Source organism: Leptosomus discolor, chromosome 3, assembly GCF_034619465.1.
Source record: "Leptosomus discolor isolate bLepDis1 chromosome 3, bLepDis1.hap2, whole genome shotgun sequence".
NCBI classification, from domain to species: domain Eukaryota; kingdom Metazoa; phylum Chordata; class Aves; order Leptosomiformes; family Leptosomidae; genus Leptosomus; species Leptosomus discolor.
Genome location: NC_141393.1, coordinates 16,541,052 through 16,565,008, shown reverse-complemented (window position 1 = coordinate 16,565,008; position 23,957 = coordinate 16,541,052). Strand labels below are relative to the sequence as shown.

Here is a 23,957-nt window from a genome sequence, read left to right as displayed (position 1 = left end):
TAGGGAGAAATGAAGTTCACTGAGCTGTTCAGATGTTTTGTTAGGGCTGGGTTTTAGGCAGAAAGGCTGCTTCTGACCCAGCGAAGCAGTAGCTATGCTTATGTGAATTGATGATGTAGTGTTTTTGTGTAACGTGGGCCTTTCTGACCCTCTGAATAAAGAAAGAGGACCGTGAGTCTGTTTCTTGTTAAGCCACTGATACTGTTGGTCTTGGAGCTTCTTTGCTCAACTTCTGTATGCACTGCAACTATTGCAAAAGACTTTTTTTTTTTGGTTTTGGCCAGAAGTGGAAAAGTGCGTTGGGTCATATAGCTGAACACTTAAATGTGCCATAAGTGCTATAAACTTTAACTGTTGTTGGTATTGGTAACTTCCATATTAGAGTTTTGGAATGTCATTAATTATTTTTTTTTTAGCCTTTATTGTAGACAGTCAAGCTTACTCTCACTTCTGCAGTAAGGCTTTTAGACTTTTTATATTTTTTTCCACTGAACTTTGCTTTAGCCGTACACAAAGTCATTGTTTTCTTGACTTTTAATTAGTGACTGTCAACTTGTATGCCAGAAGTACAATGCTATACTTGTACTGATTGGGAGTGGATAAATAGTGTATTTCTGAACAGAGCACGCTCGGGTTTTTACAGACTGTCAGGGAAGGAATTAAATTATTCCTAACTTTGCAAAGCACAGGACCTACTTTAGAGGAACAGTTGCCTTAATTTCAAGTGACAGCTTTATTAACCAAGAAGAAATTAATATAAAAATCTATACTGAGGATTAATTTGTTAGATGTAGTACAGAGGAACTGGATGACAAGTATATGTGGCTTTGCAGTAGCTTTCAGTCTTCTAATGTCACTACAAAAAAGTCTGAGTTTATAGCAGCTGCTAATGTGGAGGTACTGCACAGAACTTGGAAACCCAGTTAATTTGGGTTGAGCAGATTTCACTGCTGAGACAAATTAATTTCTTACAGTGAAACATTTCATGGGATTCCTAATTCTTGGTTTGCTACTTCCTAATATCTTTTGATTCAGCCTTACTGAATTTCTTAAGTTGCTACCTCTGGAGTTTTTTGTCTCCAGAATAGCAATAAACCTCACTTTTGGTTCAAGTGCTGCCTGCAGAGTTCAATAGAAATTTCTTTAGTTTAAACTTGAGAAACTTCTTCTGAAATGTTGTTAGTGAGAATGCTCTGGATGGGTGGATGTTTGGACATGCTGCCTTCACTGTTCTTCTGCACAAATGAAAGAGCCAGAGAGAACTCGGGATTGAGTCAAAAGTTAGCAGAATGTGTATCAATGTTCTTTCTTTTGCCACAGGTGACTTTCTTCTTCCATAGGTCTGTTGCCTGTCATTGCTCCAATACGCACGTTCAAACTTGTTTTGGGTATCTTGAACATCTCGTACTGAGTGTTGAAAACTTAATTCGTGGTCTAAGTGGTCCAGCAATTTTCTGCTTGATATTAAAACTTCTGTTTAGGAAGAACAGCTGGAATGTCTTAACCATTTAAAACCGATACTCCCTGGTAACTGATTTGCACAGACTTCATTGAGATTTCCTGCCTAGATTTCTGAGATTTTTACATGGAGTGATGGCATAACCATTAAGCCAGAAACTTTAATCTGAAATTTCCGAAGTCAGCCCTTGCAGGAAAAGACTTTAAAAGAAGCAAACAAACCCCCTCAAAACACTTCCTTTGAGATCTGATGTAGTCAAGCTTCAATTTTGTGAATTCAGCTCCAACTGATTGACCAGATGGCGTGATGACCAGTATTACTTCAGGAATCTGACTTGAGTGTCTTACATCAGTAAATAAGAAAGACTGAATTTTACTGTGATAATCAGTAGAGGCAAAGAGAAGAGAGGCTAGTCATTGAGAGTCCTTAAATCATGTATTTCATTGGTATCTGGAGGCAAGGCTGAATGATCCAAAGATCCTGACTGAAGTTAGAAGTTTAAAGTTAACGTTCTGTGGGTTGTTGGCACTGTTTTAGAAACAGCCCACGGTTTCTAGTGCTTTACCAGTGCTGGCCTTACTGTGCATATCTGTCTGGAGAAACTTAATCCTCATCTGAGGTTTAGTGATATATGAAAGGGATATGGCTTCTAGCAAAAGCAAGGCTTGATGGCCAAAAGCTGGAAGAGATTTTTGCATGCACTTGGCACACAGGTACATAAGTTAGGTGGTTAAGATCTATTTCAGGGTGGACCAGAGGTGAATTTTTAAACTTACATGAGATTCAGACTGTTACAATTTGTTAAATATTACAGCATCTGATTTTAGGATTTCGTTGTGTTGTCTTTTATTTCTGTGAAGCATCCCAAATGTCAGGAGTATGGTATTTAGATAATGTGGTGCTGATTGCAACTATATTTTTTTTGTATGAAGAAGCATAAAATCTTAACTTGGATAACATGATAAAAATATTACCAGTAAAACTGAGGTTGAATACAAGGAGCGAAGAGGAAAAGGTGCTTAGAATGACAGGGGTTTTCCAGTGGGAGTGGGGGGGTTAAATACAAAGCATGCTTGAAAAAGAAGTTTGTGACAGGATTCTTGTTTCTTCTCAGGATGGGGAAAGGTTCCAGTGTTGTAAAAGAAAACAATAGTACAGTACTTCGAATTTGTATCTAACTCTTAGTTATGTATGGGGCAGTGTTACACAGATACACCTCTGTTTGCTCTAAGTCTGTTTTAAGTTTATGTGGATGCTGTTCTGGGTGTAACCTTATCTTTAAAAGATGCATTGGAAAGTGTTTTCCCTTAGCTCACAAACTTGCCCCCCTCTACCTTAGGACAATGTGTAGTTGAAGGAGTTTAAAGGTGTACAGCTCTGGAAACTGTAAAGCCTCTTACAAGCTTTTTTTTCCCTTCCACTTCTGCATTCTGCTGTAAAATGGTTTTAGCAGAGGCCATATTACCAGAGTCTGCTTTTTTTTTTTTTTAATTCCATAGTTATTGATAATGATATAAGAAGAAACTGCCTACCAAAACTTCGGGTTTTGAAGTAGAAGTCATTTAGCTGTGCTGCTGTCAGCTTAGTACAGACTGGAACTTTGTGTGTATTTGTGTTTTTATATGGGGAAAAAGTGCATGTGTGTTTCTCAGAGGAGATGAATTCGTATTTGAATATGAAATATTGGATCATAACACTTTAGAATTAAACCACTGTAGCTGTTGCCCAATTTGCAGATAGTTTAAACTGTCAGCATATGCTCTTCAAAAATTCAGGTCAAATTAGAGCAACAACAATAGCATGTTAAAATTAACTTTACATCATTTTCTTCAACGTTATATTTGTGCTATAGACAGGTAGGTCATATTCGTCACAGAACAAGAGCAAGATCTTCATGTGTATATGCGGTTGACTGGAAACAAATAAACAAAAAAGCCCCAAGCCAGATCTTAAATTTCTTTGTGATGTTAGAAAGAAAAGCTTTGCCTTTTTTTTTTTTTTTAAAAAAAAAAGCAAGCTTGAAGTATGCTTTGAGTTGAGTGTCAGTCCTTGACAAAGTCTGCCAGATCTGCCTGTGCTATTGTCAAGGTTGAGTAGCTCAAATGGGACTTTCTCTTGCTGTTTAATACTCTTTGATTTGTGTTAATGCTTAACTTCAGTGACTAGCAGATTTGACATGCCATCAAGGTATTGACACACACCACCCCCCTGCCTTACTTCCCTAATCCTCTCAGGTGGGAGGTTAGCATTGATACTTACCTGCCCTTTCTCTTTGAATAAATTTTGTAGTTTAAAGGATTCCAAAAGTGATACATCATGACATGTCACAGGAAAAACTAAAATGTCCATGCGCCTTTTCAAGAGGGAAGGTATTGGAGTGCAATATTCATGGTTTTAGGAAAAAACAAAAGATAAGTCTACGAGTGTTGATCGTTGGGACTTTCTGGTTAAAATGTAACATGTAAATACAGCATCAAAGTTGGAAAAATGAGCACTTATTGTTAAAGTTTATTTCTGATAATTTTCTTTTCACTTAAAAAACAGCTAGCAAATGCTTTATTTGAAATTTTTTGGGGTTGTGGGAGGTAGGGGGTGGTGGGAGGATATACATTTACTTGGTTGTTTTGTAGTAACTTTCATGATAGTGATTTAAATGAATGAATGTGAGTTACCTAGCACTAGTTAGTTTATTGCATACTTATGTAAGTATAACAAACTTTGTTGCTAAATACCATTTTTTTCCTGTCATTTTTACAAAGACACTTTTATGATATCTTTTGGTGTGCTACAGAAGCCTTAGAATAGCCCTAACTTCAGCAGGTGTAAACAGTTGAGCTTCAATTTGAATGTTTTTAGCTGGAAGTAACTTACATTCTCTTCAATACTGATAGATGTTAAAATGTAAGCTTCGCTGTATCTTCTGGAGTTGGAAAATCTTCTAGGAGGCAGATGTGTAGAGAGTTGTTACATACCATCCCAGTGACAGTGTTCTTAATTCCTCAGTCTTTCAAACACATTCATGTAGGAAGGTCCTGCCTGTGCCACTGGCAACTTCTGTCCTTATTTCATTCTTATAAAATGTATGAATATAAAAGCAGTAACTGTAAAACCTGTAACTGTAATTCACAAAGACGTATATCAGGTGGTTGCTTTAATAGGTTGTTTCCTGTGTCATCTGCTCTAGGTGGTCCTGCACTGGCAGGGGCGTTGGACTAGATGATCTTTCAAGGTCCCTTCCAACCCCTAATGTTCTGTGATTCTGTGTTTAAAGCTGTCACTTTAGTGAACAGTTTCAAAGCTTGTTCTGTGCCCAGTGACCATGCTCTGATGGCCCTGTAGGAGTTGGAGATAATACTGGTTTAAGTCGTGTCAATGTGCTGTTCTGTGAAGACACAACTGCACGTTGCATTGCCAGGGTTATGCTGAAAACCAGATCAGAGAGGCGATCTGATGTTTGGTTGGTTTTTATGTATTGTAATTTTGGGGCAAGGTGAAGGGTTATTTTTACATTATTAGCTCGAATTGGTGAAGCGTGGCCCTTAGAAGCAGGTGGAAGACAGAGGGCTCTGTCAGCATTACTGACTTTGGGAGTCTGCTTCACAGAATCTGGGTCTGAGTGACATTGAGTCTTCTTTTGAAACCTAGGAACAGCATCTGCCAGGCTGTGTTTTGCCAGCCCTTTCGATGAAGTCTAGGGTCTGTTGGATTGGATACAGTTTCTAGTTATGGATGGGTGAAAATTACAACCAGACCACGAGGAAATTGTTATGCAAAACTAAAATATTGATTGTCTTATATTACTGCTTTAAAAACTTGTAAAATTAAACTGCAAAATCTGAAATTAAAAAGCAGATTTATTTTTTCAAATTAACAGTTGGCAAAAGGAGAGAAATTATACTTCAAATTTAACTACTTGCTTTGTGGTGTAAGTAAAAATACTCATAATGCCAAAGGACGTTTATGCATTGAGACCTCTTGTTTTCCAACTGCTTTTTTTTTAGTTGCAACTAAGTGGCTGAAGCTATTATTTGTAGTAGAATGTTGACATTCCAATGTTATTTTTTTAAAGAGAAAAATTTTTTTAGTGGATTCCTTTGTCCTTAATTTGAATTACTATTTTATATAATTGATCTGATCAGCTGTTTTTAAAAATGTGTTCATTCACACATAAAGTCCTAAGGTCTTTGTGAGTTGTTCAGCTGCTACCAAATTTTTTATTAGGTGATTAAAACTTCTTAGATGAAGGAAGCAATGTCAAAATATTATCTGTTGTGGGTTAGGGCTGGGCCAGCCACAGATGGTCTCTATGATCTCATTTTGATGAGAGATCGTGTTTTTGCTTGTCTTTGAAAGGTTGATTAATTTAAGCTTTTCAGTATGCTTAAAAACACTGATTTGTCATTTTCAAAAATCAAAGATGGAATAATATTCATAATTTAGAGGAAAGTTATCTATATATCAATATAAAACTAGTATTTAATGTTGCAAGTCACCTTTAGAACTTTTTGAATACAGATTTAAGTGTACGGATTTTTTTAAGCCTGTGAAGTATGTAATGAGCAAGACTAAGCGTTCTTAAATTACCTACTTTATTATTTAAGGTAGCCACATCTTAAGTTTATTTTACAATACTGAGTATGAGAACTTTTAATGGCTACGTGTTGTTGCTAGTATCAGTTCAAAAAAGCTTTAGCTATATGGGTATAGTATGCAGTAATCACTGAATCCAAACACGTGCTACAGATGAGCACACTTAATTTTGAAACACTTAGAATTACTGCCTTAAAGCTCAAACTGTTCTGAAAATAAGGCTGTGTTTAAATGTGGAAGTCACAAATAAATGCCCGTTATGAAATACTGCATGGCTGTTTTTCATCCAGGATGCTCAGTTACTTCTCACAATATAGTGAAAACATTGCTTTTGGGTTTCTGCTGAAGTTCTTTTGCACGATCTCCTCTCTTTTCTTGAGATGTTGAAATGTGGCGGATTGACTTGGGAGTTATCATCCTCATGCTTGAGGTTTGTCACCACATCTATCTGTGTAGCTTGAAAAGTGCAATGCAGGGATGCTCTGAGGACTTGTAATTGGACTGTTCACCAGTGAACTAGGTCCTTGCAGATTTAACCCGTTGTGCTGGGTTAGGTTTACTTTAGGCTTACTTTCTATTTAAAGAAATACTTACATGAAGTAAAATGCCATGTTAGGGAAACATGAGGGATGTGGAAAGATACTGCTTACATCCTTGGTACTTGTGCTAGGCAAAGTCTAGCACAAACCTGGTGTTTTCCCCCTACCTCCCTCATGAAGCAAGCCTGTGTGTGATACTGCCAATGTAGATTGAGCTGACATTGTTCGTCTAACTGTCCTGTTATGCTAGCCAGTAGGGAAGTCAGCTTAAAGCTAACTGTATGATGATGGGCTAAAAATATACTAAAGCCTCCTTACTTATGTGAACGTTTTGAGTGTGTGAAGCCAGCTGATGTAAAAGATCATGCCTCTTAGCAGTTTGTAACCCTGCAATCAGTATTTAGAGTTGGAGAAAGGTAATTCTATTGTTCTTGACACAGATTGATCTGGGATGTAAATGCTAACAGCAGGCTTAACTTTTGATTTTCTTATTATGTGTCTCATCTGCTACTCTGAGAAAAATTAGATTTTCTTTGTTTTGGTTCTGTCAGTAACTTTGTCTAATTGCCTTTATTAGTCCCGTTACAACCCAGGGATCACAAACACAGCAACTACAGAAGCATTATGGCATTACCTCACCTATCAGTTTAGCTGCCCCCAAGGAGTTTGACTGCATGCTTACCCAGAAATTAATCGAAACCCTAAAACCTTATGGTGTATTTGAAGAGGAAGAAGAACTGCAACGCAGGTGAGTAAACACTCACTCTCACAGTGGTTTTCTCCTATCTTGAGGTTCATGTAGTTGACTTCTGAAACCCAAGCATGTTTATGTTCTTTCAAATGCTTTCTTAAAAGCCTACTGGAGTATTAAGTTTTGTTTTTCTCACCTTAAGAGGAATAACTTAGCACACAGAAAAGAATTTAAATTATATTTAAATTTTGGAGGCTGGCTTGCATTTCTTTTGTGACTTGTTTTGTTGTAGTGGCCCCTATACTTGTTTTCCCTATTAAGCTTTCTAGAGTTTTTTGCTCTCAGTACTGCTTCTTACTGGTTTTTTAGATGTATGTGTTTTATGAATTAAGGTTTTATTTTGAAAGTGAGTAGAATTCATGTACCTAAAAATGTGTGTAGGCCTTGCATGCTTGCGTTTTTTCTGAGCTTAAATCACTTGAACATCATTAAAGGGGAAAAAAGGTAGGGGGAATATTGTAAGAGTGACTTTTTTTCAGTGTATGTGTATACAAAGATCCATATAATTAAAAATCTGCAATGTTACTGTAGTTGACTTACTGTGTAATGATCATTGTCTTAAAAATACTACTAGTTTGGTCTAGTTTCATGACCTGTGATTCTGCTGTTTTATCAATAGGATTCTAATTCTGGGAAAATTAAATAACCTTGTAAAGGAATGGATACGGGAAATCAGTGAAAGCAAGGTATGGATGTATTTTGCATGGAACTTCTCATACTGAGACTGCTTTAGGAAGATAACTCCAAAATATGTTCCCAGTCTAAACGGGTTTGTTCTTAGATTTGAGGATCAAATTTTTTCAAACTGGAAAAACAAATGCCACCTTTGTGTAGCTTCTTTTGTTTCCAGGCAGTGTCACCCCTTCAAAGTAGAAACTTGTTGGAGAAAGAAGCTGATAAATACTGGGAAATATAATAGTAGTCGTATTAGTAATTTTCAGTAGTTCCCTCTTCTCCCTAGGTAGAAATCTAGCTTGACTTCTTGTCTGAATACATGTGTATAGTACTATGTTATTTATATGTTAGATCTTAAAATGAGCTTCTTGCAGCTGTATGATCTGTGGTCTTAAATGTCAGTGCTGTAATGTTGCTTTTCTAGACTCTAATAATGATGATAGTGTTTTTGCGGGGTTATAATCCCCCCCCGCCCCTACACACAGACTTTTTTTGAATTATTGTAGACTTGTAAAAATGTGAAGATGGAATTGGCTTTTTTCAGAGGTAAAAGCCTAATTTTTAAGCTTCGCGTATATTTAGTATTGTATTTCTTCCATACGTGTCTCTTACAAAGTGCGAACTTGTATATGAACAAGATTATGGGTGGGGATGATCCTGCTATATATGTGTTGATCCTTGAAAACAGAATAATGAGTGTCTTGAGTGGTGTAAGATTGGAAATTAAAGTTAATCTAATATACATTCCATAATAATTGATTTTTTTAATTTGTATCTTTTGCTGTGTAACCTTTAATGTAGGGCTTCAGATTGTAACATTGCATCCTGTTATGAAGGGGTAACTGTCTGCCCACAGTAGTGTGGATTCAAGAGTCTTTTTTTTGAAGATACAAATCTAGGAACATTAGTAGATGCACCTGAACAATTCTAAAATAAAATAAATACCTCTCCCAAAACCAAACTTTTATTTGAAGAGGGTAGTATGGGTGTGTCTAAAAGTAATTTAATTAACAGTGATACTGTAAATAGTATTTTTCTGTTGCTCTGAATTCAAATCCATAATAAATTTCTAAGTCCGTCTGAAATGTTTGAGTGTGAACCAAATGTGTTTAATGTCCATAATATTTTAAAGCTGTTGCACCTGAAGGGTAGAATTACTGGAACAATTACAAGTTTGAGGCAGTAATGTGTAATGGAGTTGAAATGTTACAAGTAGTTCCCAAGTAGCAAACATACCTCTGCCTTTTCTGTAAATAAAGATGATTATGTAGGTAGCAACTACGCCTTAAACAATGTACATTTTGTGGAATTTTCTTTTTGTTTTAAAATAAATTGTGTGTTGTTAAGGTAAAAATAACCAATTTTATTTGCTTCGTTTAGAATCTTCCACAGTCTGTAATAGAAAATGTTGGAGGAAAAATTTTTACTTTTGGATCCTATAGATTAGGGGTTCATACAAAAGGTAATGTTTACTTTTATAATAACTCATGTGTTTGAGCTAATGATGTATCTGAACATGTCACACTTCAGTAACAAAACCATCTTTCTTCTGAGGTGGTGTTAGATGTTGTTTGGGGGATTTAAAAATTTTTTTGTCATCCATCTCCAGTCTTCATTCTAAATAATAAATAAAAGAAATACGTTCCTATATTATGTTTTTGTCATGGGTTGGGAAACAGACAAAAAAGTTGGAAATAACTTAAAGATAGTGAAAGTTGTCTACTTAGATTCTCATGGTTTGTTCTTTCAAAATTACAACAACCGTTCCACAATTGAAAGAAGAACATATAAGCATTCAGTATGCTTAACAGCCATGATCCGGTTGGGGTTTTTATTATTCTGTTTGTTTGACTTGGTATTCGCAAAGAAAAGCCGTTGTACAACCAGAGAAACTAAATTTTCCTGTTTGATTTCAAAAAAGGAATTCTGGCTATTGTTGGCATATAATGTGTGTGAAGTGTAACTTGTGCTAATAAACAATTTCAGGTGCTGATATTGATGCCCTGTGTGTTGCACCAAGACATGTTGAAAGAAGTGATTTTTTCACATCGTTTTATGAAAAACTGAAGCAACAGGAAGAAGTAAAAGACCTGAGGGTATGTGAATTGCCTGATACAGCTAGCTGAACTGATGATGCTGAGAAGTTAATAGTGAAAGATACTGTATTAAATAAGTACATACAACTTTCCTGTTAAGGCTTGGAGTGGTGTTTTAGTTAACCTGCAGCAGAGGCTATCACTGTACTTGAGACAAATACAGATTCTTACAAATTTTCTCTGTTCCTGCTTAATAGAGACACTAATTTAAAAATCTGGATGGCAGAATGATCTCCTGACGTGTGTTAGTATTGCAAAATTTCTGCTTGCTTTCTAGCAGCAGACAGATGCAAATGTGTTAGCTTGAAAAGGATCAGGACCAAACTTTTGTGGTTTTAATTAAGGTTTTAAAGAATATTGTTATGCTGTTGTTTTCACAATTTCATGCTTATATAAATAATTAGTGGTTGATATTATCTAAACTTTCTATATTGGCTGTCAACTGTGCATTTGAAAATGGAAGTTACCTTTTTAGTGCGTCTCATTAGATGCTGGTGCAAGATTTTTAGCATGTAAAGATGAAGATTTCCCTTGTAGAAACAGAAGGCACAGTGGTATACAGTATTTTGTTTCTATTATACGTGACTAACCTCACTAGGTCAACTGGTGGGAGCTTTAATCTTCTCAATGTTGGCTCAGAGTAAATTTTCTCTGCTGCAATTTTATTTTTTTTTTTTAGGTGAAGATAGTTGCTGGCAAGTCTTTTAAACTTTTAGTCCTTCTTCCATAAAATAAGTGGAACTGTCTCTGCAGCATTTTTCCACTTGTGCGTCCTGCAGTTTGTAACTACCAGGGTAGTGCAGACATCTGGTGGTAATACTGTATGCACTGAAACAACTGTTTTAAATGCTTTATTATCTGAATTAAATATTATTATACTTCTAGTAATCTTAAAATCCACATGCTATAATTAAGAGGATTTTGGTTTTCAGATTTCCAGTTAACTTTGCTATAAACTCTGTCTAACTCGAGCTGATGTAGCTGACTTAGCAGCAAGGTAGATCAAGGTATGCTATTCAGTGTAGCTCTGCAGTGATGCAAATAACCTTTAGGTTAGGGTGTCATGACACTTAAGTCATTCCAGCTAGGTTTAAGAAAGTTTATACATCTCCATCTTTAGGGAACCTAGGCTTTTTTAATGGTTGCTCTGGTGAGTGAGTTAGACTTGTGAACTTCATATTTTACTTAGGATCCATCCTGCCAAGCAGTAACATGAAGGTAACCTTAACTAAGGTTAAGTGCGTAGAGTAGTGTTGTCTCCTCCTCTTGTTAAGAACTGGAACGCTCTTAGAACTGTGTTTAGCCTCCCGCAGTTCCTGATGTTCTCGTTGGAAGGTATGTGGTGTTCCTTGCTGTTAAGAAAGCAGTGTTCTGCAGATCTGCATTTAGTTCAGATGCTCTGTTCAGGAAGGTAGTGTTCCTAGCTGATTGCAGAGTAGACATAATGTTCCATAGTGTAATAAAGAATGGCTAACTAGCTTTTAGAAAACTAGCTTTTAGAAAAGAACTGCTGACCAGCCTTTAGAGATAGGAAGGAAGGCCAATTTGTAATAACCCTTCTGCATATATCCATTGCCGACTAACTAACACTTTAAAGATAAGAATGAAACAGAATCCAGCGAGCGAAGGACAGCAGGTGGAATCCTCCAATCAGACTGTGGAGCTCAAGGAATACAAAAGACTGAGCAGGAGAGATAGGGAGGGCAGCTAGCCAAGAGCTGGTTCTGTTAATTGGAAAAGACCTAGGATGGTACAGGGCATGCGCCACAGGACAAGTTCAAAAGTTCAACTGTGAGAAAGAGTCGAACCTTCATCCCCAACGACCACCAAGGACCCCAACGGGGGCGTGACTTGGGTGGACCGAAGTGGGACTATGGGAGGAAATGATGTTAATGAATTCCTGGAAATAATTAGAATAACCCAACCATTTCTCAGAAATGTAATGAATAAACATGAAAGCTGTAAATATAAAGCAAGAATCCTAATGCTTGGGCGCTCAGGTATGGAAGGAGCTATCCCCCGTGCTGCCTGGCACTGCAACACTTAATTGAGTTTTCTCGGCTTCAGTTGGCACCCCAGATGAGTGTCAAAGTACCTTATTAATGAGCACATTTGGAAAAGCTGCTTGTGCTCTGGAAACTGGTGACTTGCAGCTGGTTTAGGTGAAGTCAGACTGCATAGTTAACACAGTTAACATAAAATACTGACTGCAGAAACAGTAGCAGTAAGTGACCTCAGTAAGAATCCCCATAGGTTGGCCTTAGAATACTTAGAGATGCTGTGAGGTGTAAAGGATGCTTGATCATGTCCTACATGTAGTGAGAAAGAGAGATGGACCTCAAGGTAACATCATCAGAGCTGGTTGGTATGAGTTTGGCTTACAATTAACGTCTAGACAGCTGTGGCATATAGTAGATCAGTGCTTACTGTGTAAATCCTTAATGATGGAGAAAGACATTGCTGAAAAAAATTGACCTGAAAACAGAAAAGCATCTGTATAAATAGCACTTCGTTGATTGTTTAGAACTGCTAGCTGTTGCTTGTAAATGTTCTTCTCTATACTGAAAATAAAACCTTTTTCCCTCCAGGCCGTTGAAGAAGCTTTTGTCCCAGTTATTAAACTTTGTTTTGATGGAATAGAGGTAAAGATCATCTTTTATTTTGTTTTGGTAGCATATGGTTAAAACAAAGTTTTCAAGATCTCCATAACTCGTGTTCTTTTTTAGGCACTGCTACCCACTTGTACTGATTATTTATTGACCTGTAGAGTACCACTATAGTGATTAAGACTTAATAGAAATTATTATATGATGTGGCTTCAGTGATTTTTTTTTTTGTTTGTTTTGTTTTGGCTGCTAATGATTAACTGTCCAAACCTTGAATTTGGATTTACTTCAATACCTTATACTAAAGGAAGTTGTGTGATCTTTGATCCGTTCTCAAAAATGTACTGCTGAAGGCAACGTGGGTATCTGCGTTGTCCTGGTCACTTCAGCTGTCGGTAAACACGTGACCAAAACAATGGTTTTGGTGCCGGTAGTTTGATGGATCAGCTCTCTTGGAGTGATGAACTTGCTTAACCATTTTTACAATTTTGGGAGAGGTTGCTGAGAAAACAGGAATGCCGCTTTCAAAAGATACTCTCTTAATCTTTCTCAGACTGTTTTATAGTCAACCTGTCATGTTTTCTTGGTGACAGGACAAAAACATATGAACTGTTCATCAGACTTGTAGCTGGGTTATGTCATGGGTGTAAGAAGGGTACTTCACAGTGGGGAAAGCGTTCCCATGCTAATCTTCTGACACATGGCAGGATTTGAAGAGCTGTAATATTGTATGCAAGACTGGACAGTTACTTCTCTCCCAGTCAGAGTTAAATCTTTGCCTTGCAATTATAATGGTCATTGGTTGGGGGTATTTGCAATCTTTGAGTCTCAGGAAAATGAACGACCCCCTTTGCCCTAGTCCATCCAGCTTTACTTAGGTGTATTTTCACTGACATTTGTGTCAGTTGACACTTGGGCAGAGAGGTATTTTCTCTGAATGAGAGATGTGCAGAGAAATGTGATACCATGCAGTAAGCTAGCCTGGGACTTTGTGGCTGTGTCAGCTATTTTATTGCTGTCCCTGTACAGTTGGGCATTAGGAACATTTTTCAGGAGAATCTGTTTTCTATTTACATAGCTTAGGTGTTCATTCTAAATATTGAAACTTGCCATAGGCATCCTCTGGTTAGTCTGGGTTTTGTATGTTTTTTTCCAGTAATTTACTTTCAAGCCAGTGTTGTCTCTCCTTTTTTCAAAAAGGAAATTCAAAATAGAAGCCTAAATAGGGAAATAAAAGAATTGTCTTCTGTAAGAGTAGTAATATCTTGCTCCAATAGAGTAATTTATGATGGGCTCTGATGGCTTAGGTTTACGACTGAGACTTAACCCATGTTGCTGACAATGCATGAGAGTTCTGTAGTCTTGAACACTTAACTTACCGAAAGCACTCCTGTTATAGATATATACAGGTGTTGCTAGGCCTCAATTTCGGATGGTTGCGTTGCATCCATGCCCAGTATGTCAGTATTGGAAGATTTTGATTTATTTTTCCTAATCCAGGCACAAGATGTCAGAAGTTCTTTTCTCTGCAAGAAAATGTTAGAACTGAGGAAAAGGACTTTAGTTTTGTTATCATCCTGTCAGTTAAACTTCAGAAATTTCTGCCAATACCAATGTTTACATATGTATTTTATGTTCTTGCTTAGAATAAACAAGACTCTTTTTGGGTTTTCCTGTAGAAAACATCTCTGCCCCACCCATCCCCTTGCCCAAGGCTATTCATATCTTGATTTGAAAAATCCTTTTATTGTCAATGAACTTTGAATCTTTAGAGATTCTAGACCTTCTTGAGATCAGAATAGAACTTCAAGCTAAAGTTAATTTTGAACTTGTTTTATGCTGGAAAGTAATTCTACTTGCAGTACAGAATGTTGTTAAAACCAGCTATTAAAGCCTTTAATATCAAAAGTGCACTGAATACTATAGAAATAACTTTTCTTTGGAGAGCTCGTCATAGTTTAAAACAGATGGATGTAAAGTTTTAAGCATCTATGAAAAGTTCTTTATTTTCGGATATCTTCAGCTTCGTTTTATCTGAAAACGTCAGTGCAACTAAAATGGTTTTGTTCTTGGTGCAATAGCACTAGGTATTTCATCGTGTTGTAGGTGCAGTGATATGTCTATGATGATTAAAAGCCTCATCTGGTGAAGGGGGCTGTTGCCTAGCAGACCAGCTACTGACATGCACTTGACATTCTCATCATACTGACTGGTGCCTAATCTAAGACTGGAAAGGCAAACTGACTTCTCTACTCTGTGTAATGTCCTTGCTGTGTGTGGGATGATGTAAAGCTCAAGCTCAATGCTGAATGGTATCTTAGATGTTCTTGACCTAGGAAAGCTATGATGATTTATTGCAGAAGTAATAGCAAAAAAATTTTACATAATTTCAAAATTTATACAAACTTATACACTTGCTCAGTAGTTTGCTGGATTTTCAGAACTTCTTGTTTTCTGCCATCAGATATGTAGACTTATCATAGATGCTGGTTCTAAACAGAGGCAACTAGTTGGCATGTGTGCTTTACCATGCTAGATGGGGAAGATCTCCTACTTTTTCCATGATGAGTTTGAGAGTGTTTAGGTTAAAACTAGATTATGTTTTTACAACTTTCTCTGATGTAGTAGAATGCTGTATTCTGGACCTAGAAGTGGTGCTTGTCCCCAAATGAGTTCTATTTACATTGAGAGCTGAAATAGAATCAGCAGACACGTAAAAACTATTGATCTCTTAATATGTATTTTATCCCCTTGGAAAAGGAGCCATAAGAGAGATGAAGCATCTGCGAGCATTTCTTTTAATGTCTATAAAGAGCGTTAGTATGTATTGTTTAAAGAGGTTCTTTGTACTAGGAAGACTGCTGTTCTTATTATTAGTAAACTTGCTGAAAATGGGTTACAGAATTTATTCTACAGAAAAAAATAACAGTTTTCTCATGTCTTATCTTTTTAAGATTGATATTTTGTTTGCAAGATTAGCACTGCAAACTATTCCTGAGGACTTAGACCTACGAGACGATAGCCTACTTAAAAATTTAGACATTAGATGCATACGAAGTCTTAATGGTATGTATGTACAGTTTTGCATATAAAATTCTCGTCTGATCTTTTAATCAGTATCCTGGATTGTTTGACACAGTAGTTTGGTTGCAGACTTGACTGAAATTATAGCAACTCTATGAAGTCATAGGAAGTTATGTATATCTTTTTGGAGAGAAGGATTGTTTCTTGCTGGCCAGATTTTTGTAAATTTCTTTTTCTTGGGTGGTAAAATTGTACTGTCTAGAAATTAATGAGACTTGCAAGACTTTTGTGGAGCACAGTCTATTTCTATAAATATACACGTGCATGTGTTTTACTTTGTATGTGTTTTAATATGCGTAAACATAGATGAAATTCCTTCAGTGATCTATTTGGGATAGATACTGTCAGTTTGAGGTCAGGTCTTTAGTAGCTTGTATAACTCTTTAATTTTTCTGTAATACCACAGTTTAAAAGAATGTAATTTACGTGTGGGGTGGTAGGGGATTGAGCCTGTACGCAGCTTGGCAGGGAAGAAGACCATGTGAGATATCACTGATTGCTGTTATGAGCTGAAAACTTGCTAACTTGAAAATACCACAGCAGCTCACACTATTTGGTGATATTCACATTTGTGCAGTCTAGAGTTCATACTTGTCTCTTAACTTGCTTTGAAAGGAGCTCCTGGTCTTAGATAATAATACTTTTTGTAGCCAGCTCTTTGCAACTATTTAGTAACAATGAACAACTACTTATTCTTGATTTAAAAACCAAAGAAACAAAAACCCAGGCAGTTAATATTGTCATCCATAATGTTGTTATTAAGCCTGAATGTATCACATCAAAGTAATGATACAACTCATACGTTTAAAAGCTCTTCTGTTTATCTGTTCTCATAAATTCAAACAAAGCTTTGACCTATAACTTCCAGATTTTCTGTAGGTCCCTGAAGACTTATGCTTTTTTTAATTTGTCTGCACGTTCTATGGTATACTGCATGTAGTCCCATATCAGTGGAACTTTAAAACTTATTTCTTAAACAGCTTGTACAGTTCATTAATAAAAGGAAATCGGGTAGCAGTCCAAAACTGTAACTGTGCATGAATTGTCTTCCTGAGTGAGTAAAACAGTAAAAAAGAAATCAAATGAAAGTATGTTAAGCTTTCTAATCAGAAGTGATCAAAATACAAAATGAGTTTCCAGCATGCTGATCTAAAAAGTTTGATAGCTCTGAAGGTGAGGGAGAGTAAGCAAGCAAAAAACTTTGGATGCAGCAAGCGTAACAGATTCTTTCTTTTGGCAGGTTGCCGCGTAACCGATGAAATTCTGCATCTAGTACCAAACATTGACAACTTCAGGTTAACACTGAGAGCTATCAAACTGTGGGCAAAACGTAAGCAGTTTTATTCAAAAACTTGTGAAACTTTCATTAACTCTTATGATTACTGATAACTGTCTCCTTTTTTTTTCCTCTTTCCTTCTCAATCCACAGGCCACAACATCTATTCCAATATACTAGGTTTCCTTGGCGGTGTTTCCTGGGCTATGCTAGTAGCAAGAACTTGCCAGCTTTATCCAAATGCAATAGCATCAACTCTTGTACATAAATTTTTCTTGGTATTTTCTAAATGGTATGTTGTTTTTTTAAATTTAGATTACACTAAAATAAAATTGTTTGTAGACACTAAATTTTAGTCCTGTTTTTATGGTATCATTTTCAGCTGTTACCAGATTCATATGGTAGTTCTAAGCATTGTTCTTGCTTCCAGAAAGTTATTAGCTTCAGTTTTCCAGTAAATCATCCAACATGTCTTGTTCTTAAAGTATCCAAAACAAAAACACCCAGTTTTTAATTAAAGTTTTCTTAAGTATTTGGTGTAACCTAGCTTTACTCTTCAGATAAAATACATAGTGCAAAAGAAGAGCAGACACCTCAGTTTAAAGTCTTTTAACATTCAGATAATTAAGAAAAGGAAGTATGTCAGTATCTGGTTTAGGCACATAGCTTAAATGCAATTTAGGGGAACCAGTGGCAAAAGTGGTTTGTTTTTTTTTTACTTGTCAGTGTGGAGAGGTGAGAGTTCTGGAATTGTGTATGGTTTCATACTCCTGAGCTAGTTACTTCAGAAAGATGGTTTAAATAATTCTGATGGGAACCATGGGAACATTCCAAGTAAGTTTGGAATGAAAGGGACAAAGGTGTACTTTGCAGATTGCAAATGAATAGTCTTTTTCTTGAAAGAGCATGTCTAGATACCTATATTCTTCAGGAGACATTGTCAGATTTTAAGAATCATTGTACCAAGCTGTTGCTTTACTTCAAGTGTAGTGTCTTTCCTTCTTAGTGTGAAGATAACTTCCACAGTTTCACTGTCTTGAACTCATAGGCTTTATAGCCTCTTTGAGGTACCTAGTGTTTAGTAATATCTTGCCACACTAAGCTAATAGAGGAAAATTGGTTGCAAGCTCTGTTTAATGTGTTCCTTATACTGCTGTCCGTTTTGTGTGCATACCGTAGGAGCATTAATGTACAAACACCAAGAGCATAACTGACATCTTATAGGACGATAACTACTTATGGGGGTAGAGATGACTTTAACAGAAATGTTACTTTTCTTTTTTCTTTTTGGTGTTTCATTCAGCATGGTTTCTTTTTGTCTTGATTGGAATATTTTTTTTAATACGTATGTTTTCTACTAATACTGTAATGCTGTAATCATGCTGGCTGTTTCTTCTGTAATTTGTCCATGAAACAGCTAGCTTGAAGATGGACCTGATGTCAGTCTTCATAGAGGAATTTCTCTTTGATAGGTGTATTTCAGGAAGACTTTAGAGGAGTTTAGTTACCTAAACCACTGATTATAAAGCTCCAAGACTACAGGAAATTCACTGTTCTGGTGCCCTGGAGAAGCTAATTACGGCTGTATTGTAGTTCAGCAATGTGGCTCATTTTAAACAACCCCAGTTAGACCAGCTTAGTCTTGAGGAAGTGATGCTTTACCTTGAGCAGAGTTAAGAAGGATCAGATTCAAAAGTATTGTTTGTTGAACATACGTGGTTGTATCCAATAGTCTTATTCAGTACTACAATCTTTTCGAACAGGGAATGGCCAAATCCAGTGCTATTGAAACAGCCAGAAGAATGCAATCTTAATTTGCCTGTATGGGACCCAAGGGTTAGTGTATTATTTTTTCCCCTATAAGTCACGCTGTTCAATAAATTCAGTTGCTTGAAGAATCTAAGTGAACTTCATTTTGGGTTTATTAAACTTCTTTATTTTGTCTTATGTCTTCTTTATAAGTAACTTCTAGTTCTCCTGAGTGTGGAACAGAGTTAGCTTAATTTTCCAGACTGACTGCTTGAAGCACACTTGCTGAACAATGTACTTTTTATTCCCAACTTTTGCAATAAGTCATCTTAATAAATATTTAGTGTAATTAGATATGCGCCTACATTTTTTTAAAAACTGCTTATGTTAAAACGGTTTGCTTCTGACTTAAAACCTGTTACTATTGCAAGTATGTTGAATTCACTTCAGTGCAACAGTTGCAGCTAGGTAGGTTTGGTTACATGCAGTTGTAGTAGTGTGTCTTTTCATCTCGGACCAAAGACGATCGTAACTTGAAGTCTTTGTTTTGTATATTATAATATGTTGTCTCCATCTTTGTAGCACGCACTTTGAGGACATTGGACATTAATGTCCTTCAGGCAGTCAATAAAACAGCTTGCAGCAGAGGCACAGCTGACATTCTGTTCAATGCTGTTTTGTCAATTTTAGAATACTTGGTGTTCAACTAATCTTTTATAGCACCAGAGGTTGCGTTGTATACCCTTTTATACTTCAGATCTCTTTTTCTGGTTGACAAAATTCCACATTTAATGTGAGACAGTTGAAAAAGTGTTCTTGAGTCTTACTGTTACTCCTGGGCTAGGAGGTTTGAGGTCAGTGTGTGGGAACAGTCTGTGTTGTAGTAGCTAAAAGTGGGATAAGTTAATGACAGGGTTTTATCTTCAATTCACCATCTACAAGATTGCTACCCTAATGCTATTTTAAAAGTATTTTGTGTGTGTGCATTTCGTCCCTTTTTTGTTTCCCTGTGTGCTGTTTAATAAAAGATACGTTAACGCAAGTGATGCTTCTGTCAGGTTGCCTAGAGCCTGTCGTCTTAAGCTGGCTCTTCATATTCAGTAGTGTTACAGAAATAAAGTATAAAATTTTTTTTGCAAAGTCTGAAGACAGTCATTCCTCTGAAGGTGCTCATGTGGTGATAAGGTATCCTTGCATTGATGTGATCACAAGCCAGTTTCTATTAAAGAGAGAAATTGTTCTGTTCAGTTGGTATTTCTGGACTTAGAAATGCCTGCAACTTTATCTTGACGTGCTGACAGGTTACAGCCTTCCCACATCACTGTGGTTCACAATGATGTCCTTTGTGAAAGCATTATCCTTGTTTTCTAAACTTCTCTGAACTGTTGGTAAATTTACTTGGTCTGAAAACTAAGGTCTCTTAGAACTTAAGACTCAGTTGTAGTAAAGGGAGAAATCCAAATTTGTTAACTCATATGTATTCTTGAAGAAAACTGATTGGCTGTTGTTATATGTAGGTAAACCCCAGTGATAGGTACCATCTTATGCCTATAATTACACCAGCATACCCACAGCAGAACTCTACCTACAATGTGTCCGTTTCCACACGGATGGTCATGGTTGAGGAATTTAAACAAGGTAAGTATTATCTTCTGCTCTCTATATAAATGTTTTCAAATGGATTTAAAATGGTTCCATTGTGGGTATGCTTTGTGAGGGGGGAGGTGGGAGGTTGTTAAATAGCTTCTCACTAAGAGATACTCTTCTGAGGGAGGTAGAACTTGGCGTGTTATGCTTTTGTGTGACTTAAAGGTCCAAATTCAGCTGAGACTTCTGCAGATCTGTCCACTCTTAAAAACTGAGGGTAATTAATTAGAATGTGTTGTGTTCTGAAAATGACAATCAAGGGTACAGTATTTTTTGTTTATTTTACTGGCTTTAGTTTGGGTCATGCCACATGGAAGATTAGTAGTTCCACTTGATGGCTGTTTCTGGGCCTAATATAAGACAATATACTTGCTCAGAGATGAATCCTCTAGATTTATACTAGTAATTTATTTGGGTAATTATAGTATATAAGAGAAGATGCTCTCTGCATCAAGTCTACTCCTTGCTTTGATAACAACTACTAGTTGTTTTAAAGTAGTTTATTAAAACTACTAGTAGCTCTCTCAGGCAGAGCAGTAGCTTATTGTATCACTGTTTCTTTGCCTTGTACAGTGCTTGCACAAAAGATGATTCAAGTACTGCAAGGAAAAAGATCTCTGTCTTCTTTGGACTGAGTAGTTACTGTAGCATACACAAAAGATTAAATTGAGCTGTGTTACATTGCAAAGCAAAAGTACATGAAATCATCCGTGATCAATTAACATACATATCTAAACATTTTTATTGAGATTCTTTTTAATAATACAATTTGTATAACTAATGACCACTTAAGATATGACTGGAATGTAAAGCTTGTTGATAAATTCCTTAGAATTTGAAGGGGGGAAATAATTTGTAGTAACCTTTGCTAAGTTAATAAGCTGTTTTTACTCTGGGTACTACACTGGTTTATTTAAAAAAAAAAGTTTAAATGTTTTTTTATAATTTAGGTCTTGCTATCACAGATGAAATTTTGCTGAGTAAGGCAGAGTGGTCCAAACTTTTTGAAGCTCCAAACTTCTTTCAAAAGTACAAGTATGTATTTTATGGCATGGCAGAATATTTTAAGTTTTATCAGTTAAAATATCTAACGATGCTCTGTAGCCCAGGATCTGAAACATACATACGTTAGACATCCAGAAAGTGTTTTGTTAGTATTTTTCTATACAGAGGGGGAGTGAATGCACCGTTGTTCTTTCTTTTAGAGAATGAATAATTTCCTCAGATACTTTTTTTTTGTCTTTAGCATGTATTTCAGAAACCTGTTAGTCAACTATACAGTTGGTATGCAACCAATGAAATTGAAGACATATCAGCTGGTTTGACTAACAGAAGTGTTCTTTAGTGGTGTCAGTAAGCATTCTAAAAATGGGTCTTGCCTCCCAGGAAACAAGATATTAAAAGAACTAGTTCTGAAGGTCAATATTTAAGATGAATACATGATTGAAACTGTGTGTTTTCTTATGTCAATATAGTCAACAGTTCACTCCGATAATAAAAGATATTTTTGCAATTGTGTTGACTAACTGCCAGATGTACTAGTTATTACTAGATTTTTTTCATTGAAGCCTAAGGCTTTCAGCTCTTTATTAATACTTTCACACCTAGCTTCTCTAATTTTGTGGTGTCTCTAAGGGAAATACTGAAGTTCTCACTTCATATTTTTAGGGTTTCTAGTAATATGCTTGTGGGGCAGAAGCTTGTTAAATGTATATGGACTTGCTGAAAGTTGTATTTTTATAATAAATATGGATTATTAAAATATGGACTACATCTTCTTTGCCCTCAGTTGAAATTGGAGACCCATTTTTCTTGAATCAAGATCAAATATATTTTACACTTGTTTCTGTGTTGGGTGGTTGGTTGGTTATGTACTAATCTAAACAAATTGAAATATACAGTTCCCCCATTAAAAGAGACTGATGACCTTCATAATGTGTCTGTGTTTTGTTTCAATACCTTTTGCATGATAAAAGCTTTAAAACAGTTGGATGGCTTTTATGTTGTATCTTGGAGACTAAGTTTGAAAACACTTAAAAGCACTGCAAAGTTATATTATCTTTTGAAGTTAAAAATGGGCTGCAGACAAATCAGTTTCTGTTCAAGAGGTTGCTAATAAGTTCTCTAGTATTTTCTTTGTTTCTTTCAAAACTAGGAAAAAATAGGAAACATGAAAAATCATTTGAAATAATCTCCTTTTCGGTTAAGTTTTTGGTGTACCAGCTTTAGCCATTTTGTCAGTTGTAGCAATACAAGCTTCTCTTTGCGACTTTAAATATCCAGGCTTTGTATGTTTTGCACAAAATATCTTTGCTTTAATTTTCTGTGGAATGGTATTACAGAGCCTACTTTAATTTAAATTACCCAAGATTTTCTCTGTTTTACCTTAGTAAGATAACGTAAAGCCTTGGTTAGTAACCTTTAAGAGAGAATCATTATTTGCAGTCATCAGTGTGCAGTAAATGTGGCTCTGTTGGTGAAATCTCCCATTTGAAAACTAGATGTTTTGAATTTTTTTCCCCTCTTCACCCTCTCTTGTTTAAGTTGTAGATACCTTGACTTGTTCCTGCTGAAATTCAAAGCAGTGTGTAGTGCTCTGCCAGATAAAAGATCTGTGCCTTGCCCTGAGACATACTTTTAAAAGCTTATATTTTCTTCTCTGAAAGCATAGCTTTAGTAATCTGTATCACTCTCAATGGCAATTAGTTGCTAAACATCTATGTTGATCGTAAACACTTCTGACTTGTTAGCTGTGTTTAAAATAAACTTCAGTGCTGGGTGGCTAAGGAAATCTGGAGGCTACTGCATACCTGCATGGCAGGAGCAGATTAGAAATTGGGAAAATGGGGAAATCTGTTTTCATTTATTTTACTTATTTTTCTTACTTTTAAAATGTCAACAATTACTTGGGCTTAAGGAGTTACAACATGTTATCTGCCCTTCATGTAGGTTTAAATTTTTTCAGACGTGGGGGGAAACAACAACAAAGAACGTACACTTGCTGGATATGGTGTTTTATAAAGAAATGGCAAGAATAATTTCAAATGGATATAACATGTGAAGTGTTACATGAAAATGAAATTATTAGACCTTAAAACCAAGAGGGAAATACGGTGATGAGAGAAATAACACATTTAATGAGCTCTAGTGTATTGTTTCTCTGTTATAAAGACAGATATCCTGCTAAATAAGTAGAATATGAACATATCTTTTAAAAAGGTACTTTGAACACATGCCTTAATAGGACTTTAAAGTACTGTATAATTTAAAGTGTTAATCCTGGACAGGTTAATGAAGAAAGATTGAGGCTAACAGGTTGAGGTCTTAATATTTTTTTCAGAAAGTAGTATGACTCTTAATACTTTGGGGTTTTTGTAGGTACAGGTGTTAATGGTGTAAGACAATTCCATAATATCTAATGAGGTTATTTTTATTAAAACATAATGCAGATATGGAGACTGTGGGGGAGAAACAACACCAGTTTC

The 23,957-nt window shown here is 36.1% G+C and overlaps 1 protein-coding gene across 10 annotated transcripts in view; it reads left to right on the top strand.

Moving 5' to 3' along the window:
- The window catches only part of PAPOLA (poly(A) polymerase alpha), a 45,667-nt gene that overhangs the window by 2,655 nt on the left and 19,055 nt on the right, over positions 1–23,957 (top strand). For all 10 annotated transcript variants that reach the window (XM_086463225.1, XM_086463223.1, XM_086463221.1 and 7 more), the window contains exons 2-12: positions 7,166–7,336; positions 7,959–8,025; positions 9,395–9,476; positions 10,001–10,110; positions 12,699–12,752; positions 15,671–15,782; positions 17,041–17,130; positions 17,230–17,368; positions 18,840–18,912; positions 20,343–20,463; positions 21,423–21,507. In XM_086463225.1, the coding sequence (XP_086319351.1) occupies positions 7,166–7,336; positions 7,959–8,025; positions 9,395–9,476; positions 10,001–10,110; positions 12,699–12,752; positions 15,671–15,782; positions 17,041–17,130; positions 17,230–17,368; positions 18,840–18,912; positions 20,343–20,463; positions 21,423–21,507 (1,104 nt within the window). The remainder of the gene's footprint in view (positions 1–7,165; positions 7,337–7,958; positions 8,026–9,394; positions 9,477–10,000; positions 10,111–12,698; positions 12,753–15,670; positions 15,783–17,040; positions 17,131–17,229; positions 17,369–18,839; positions 18,913–20,342; positions 20,464–21,422; positions 21,508–23,957) is intronic.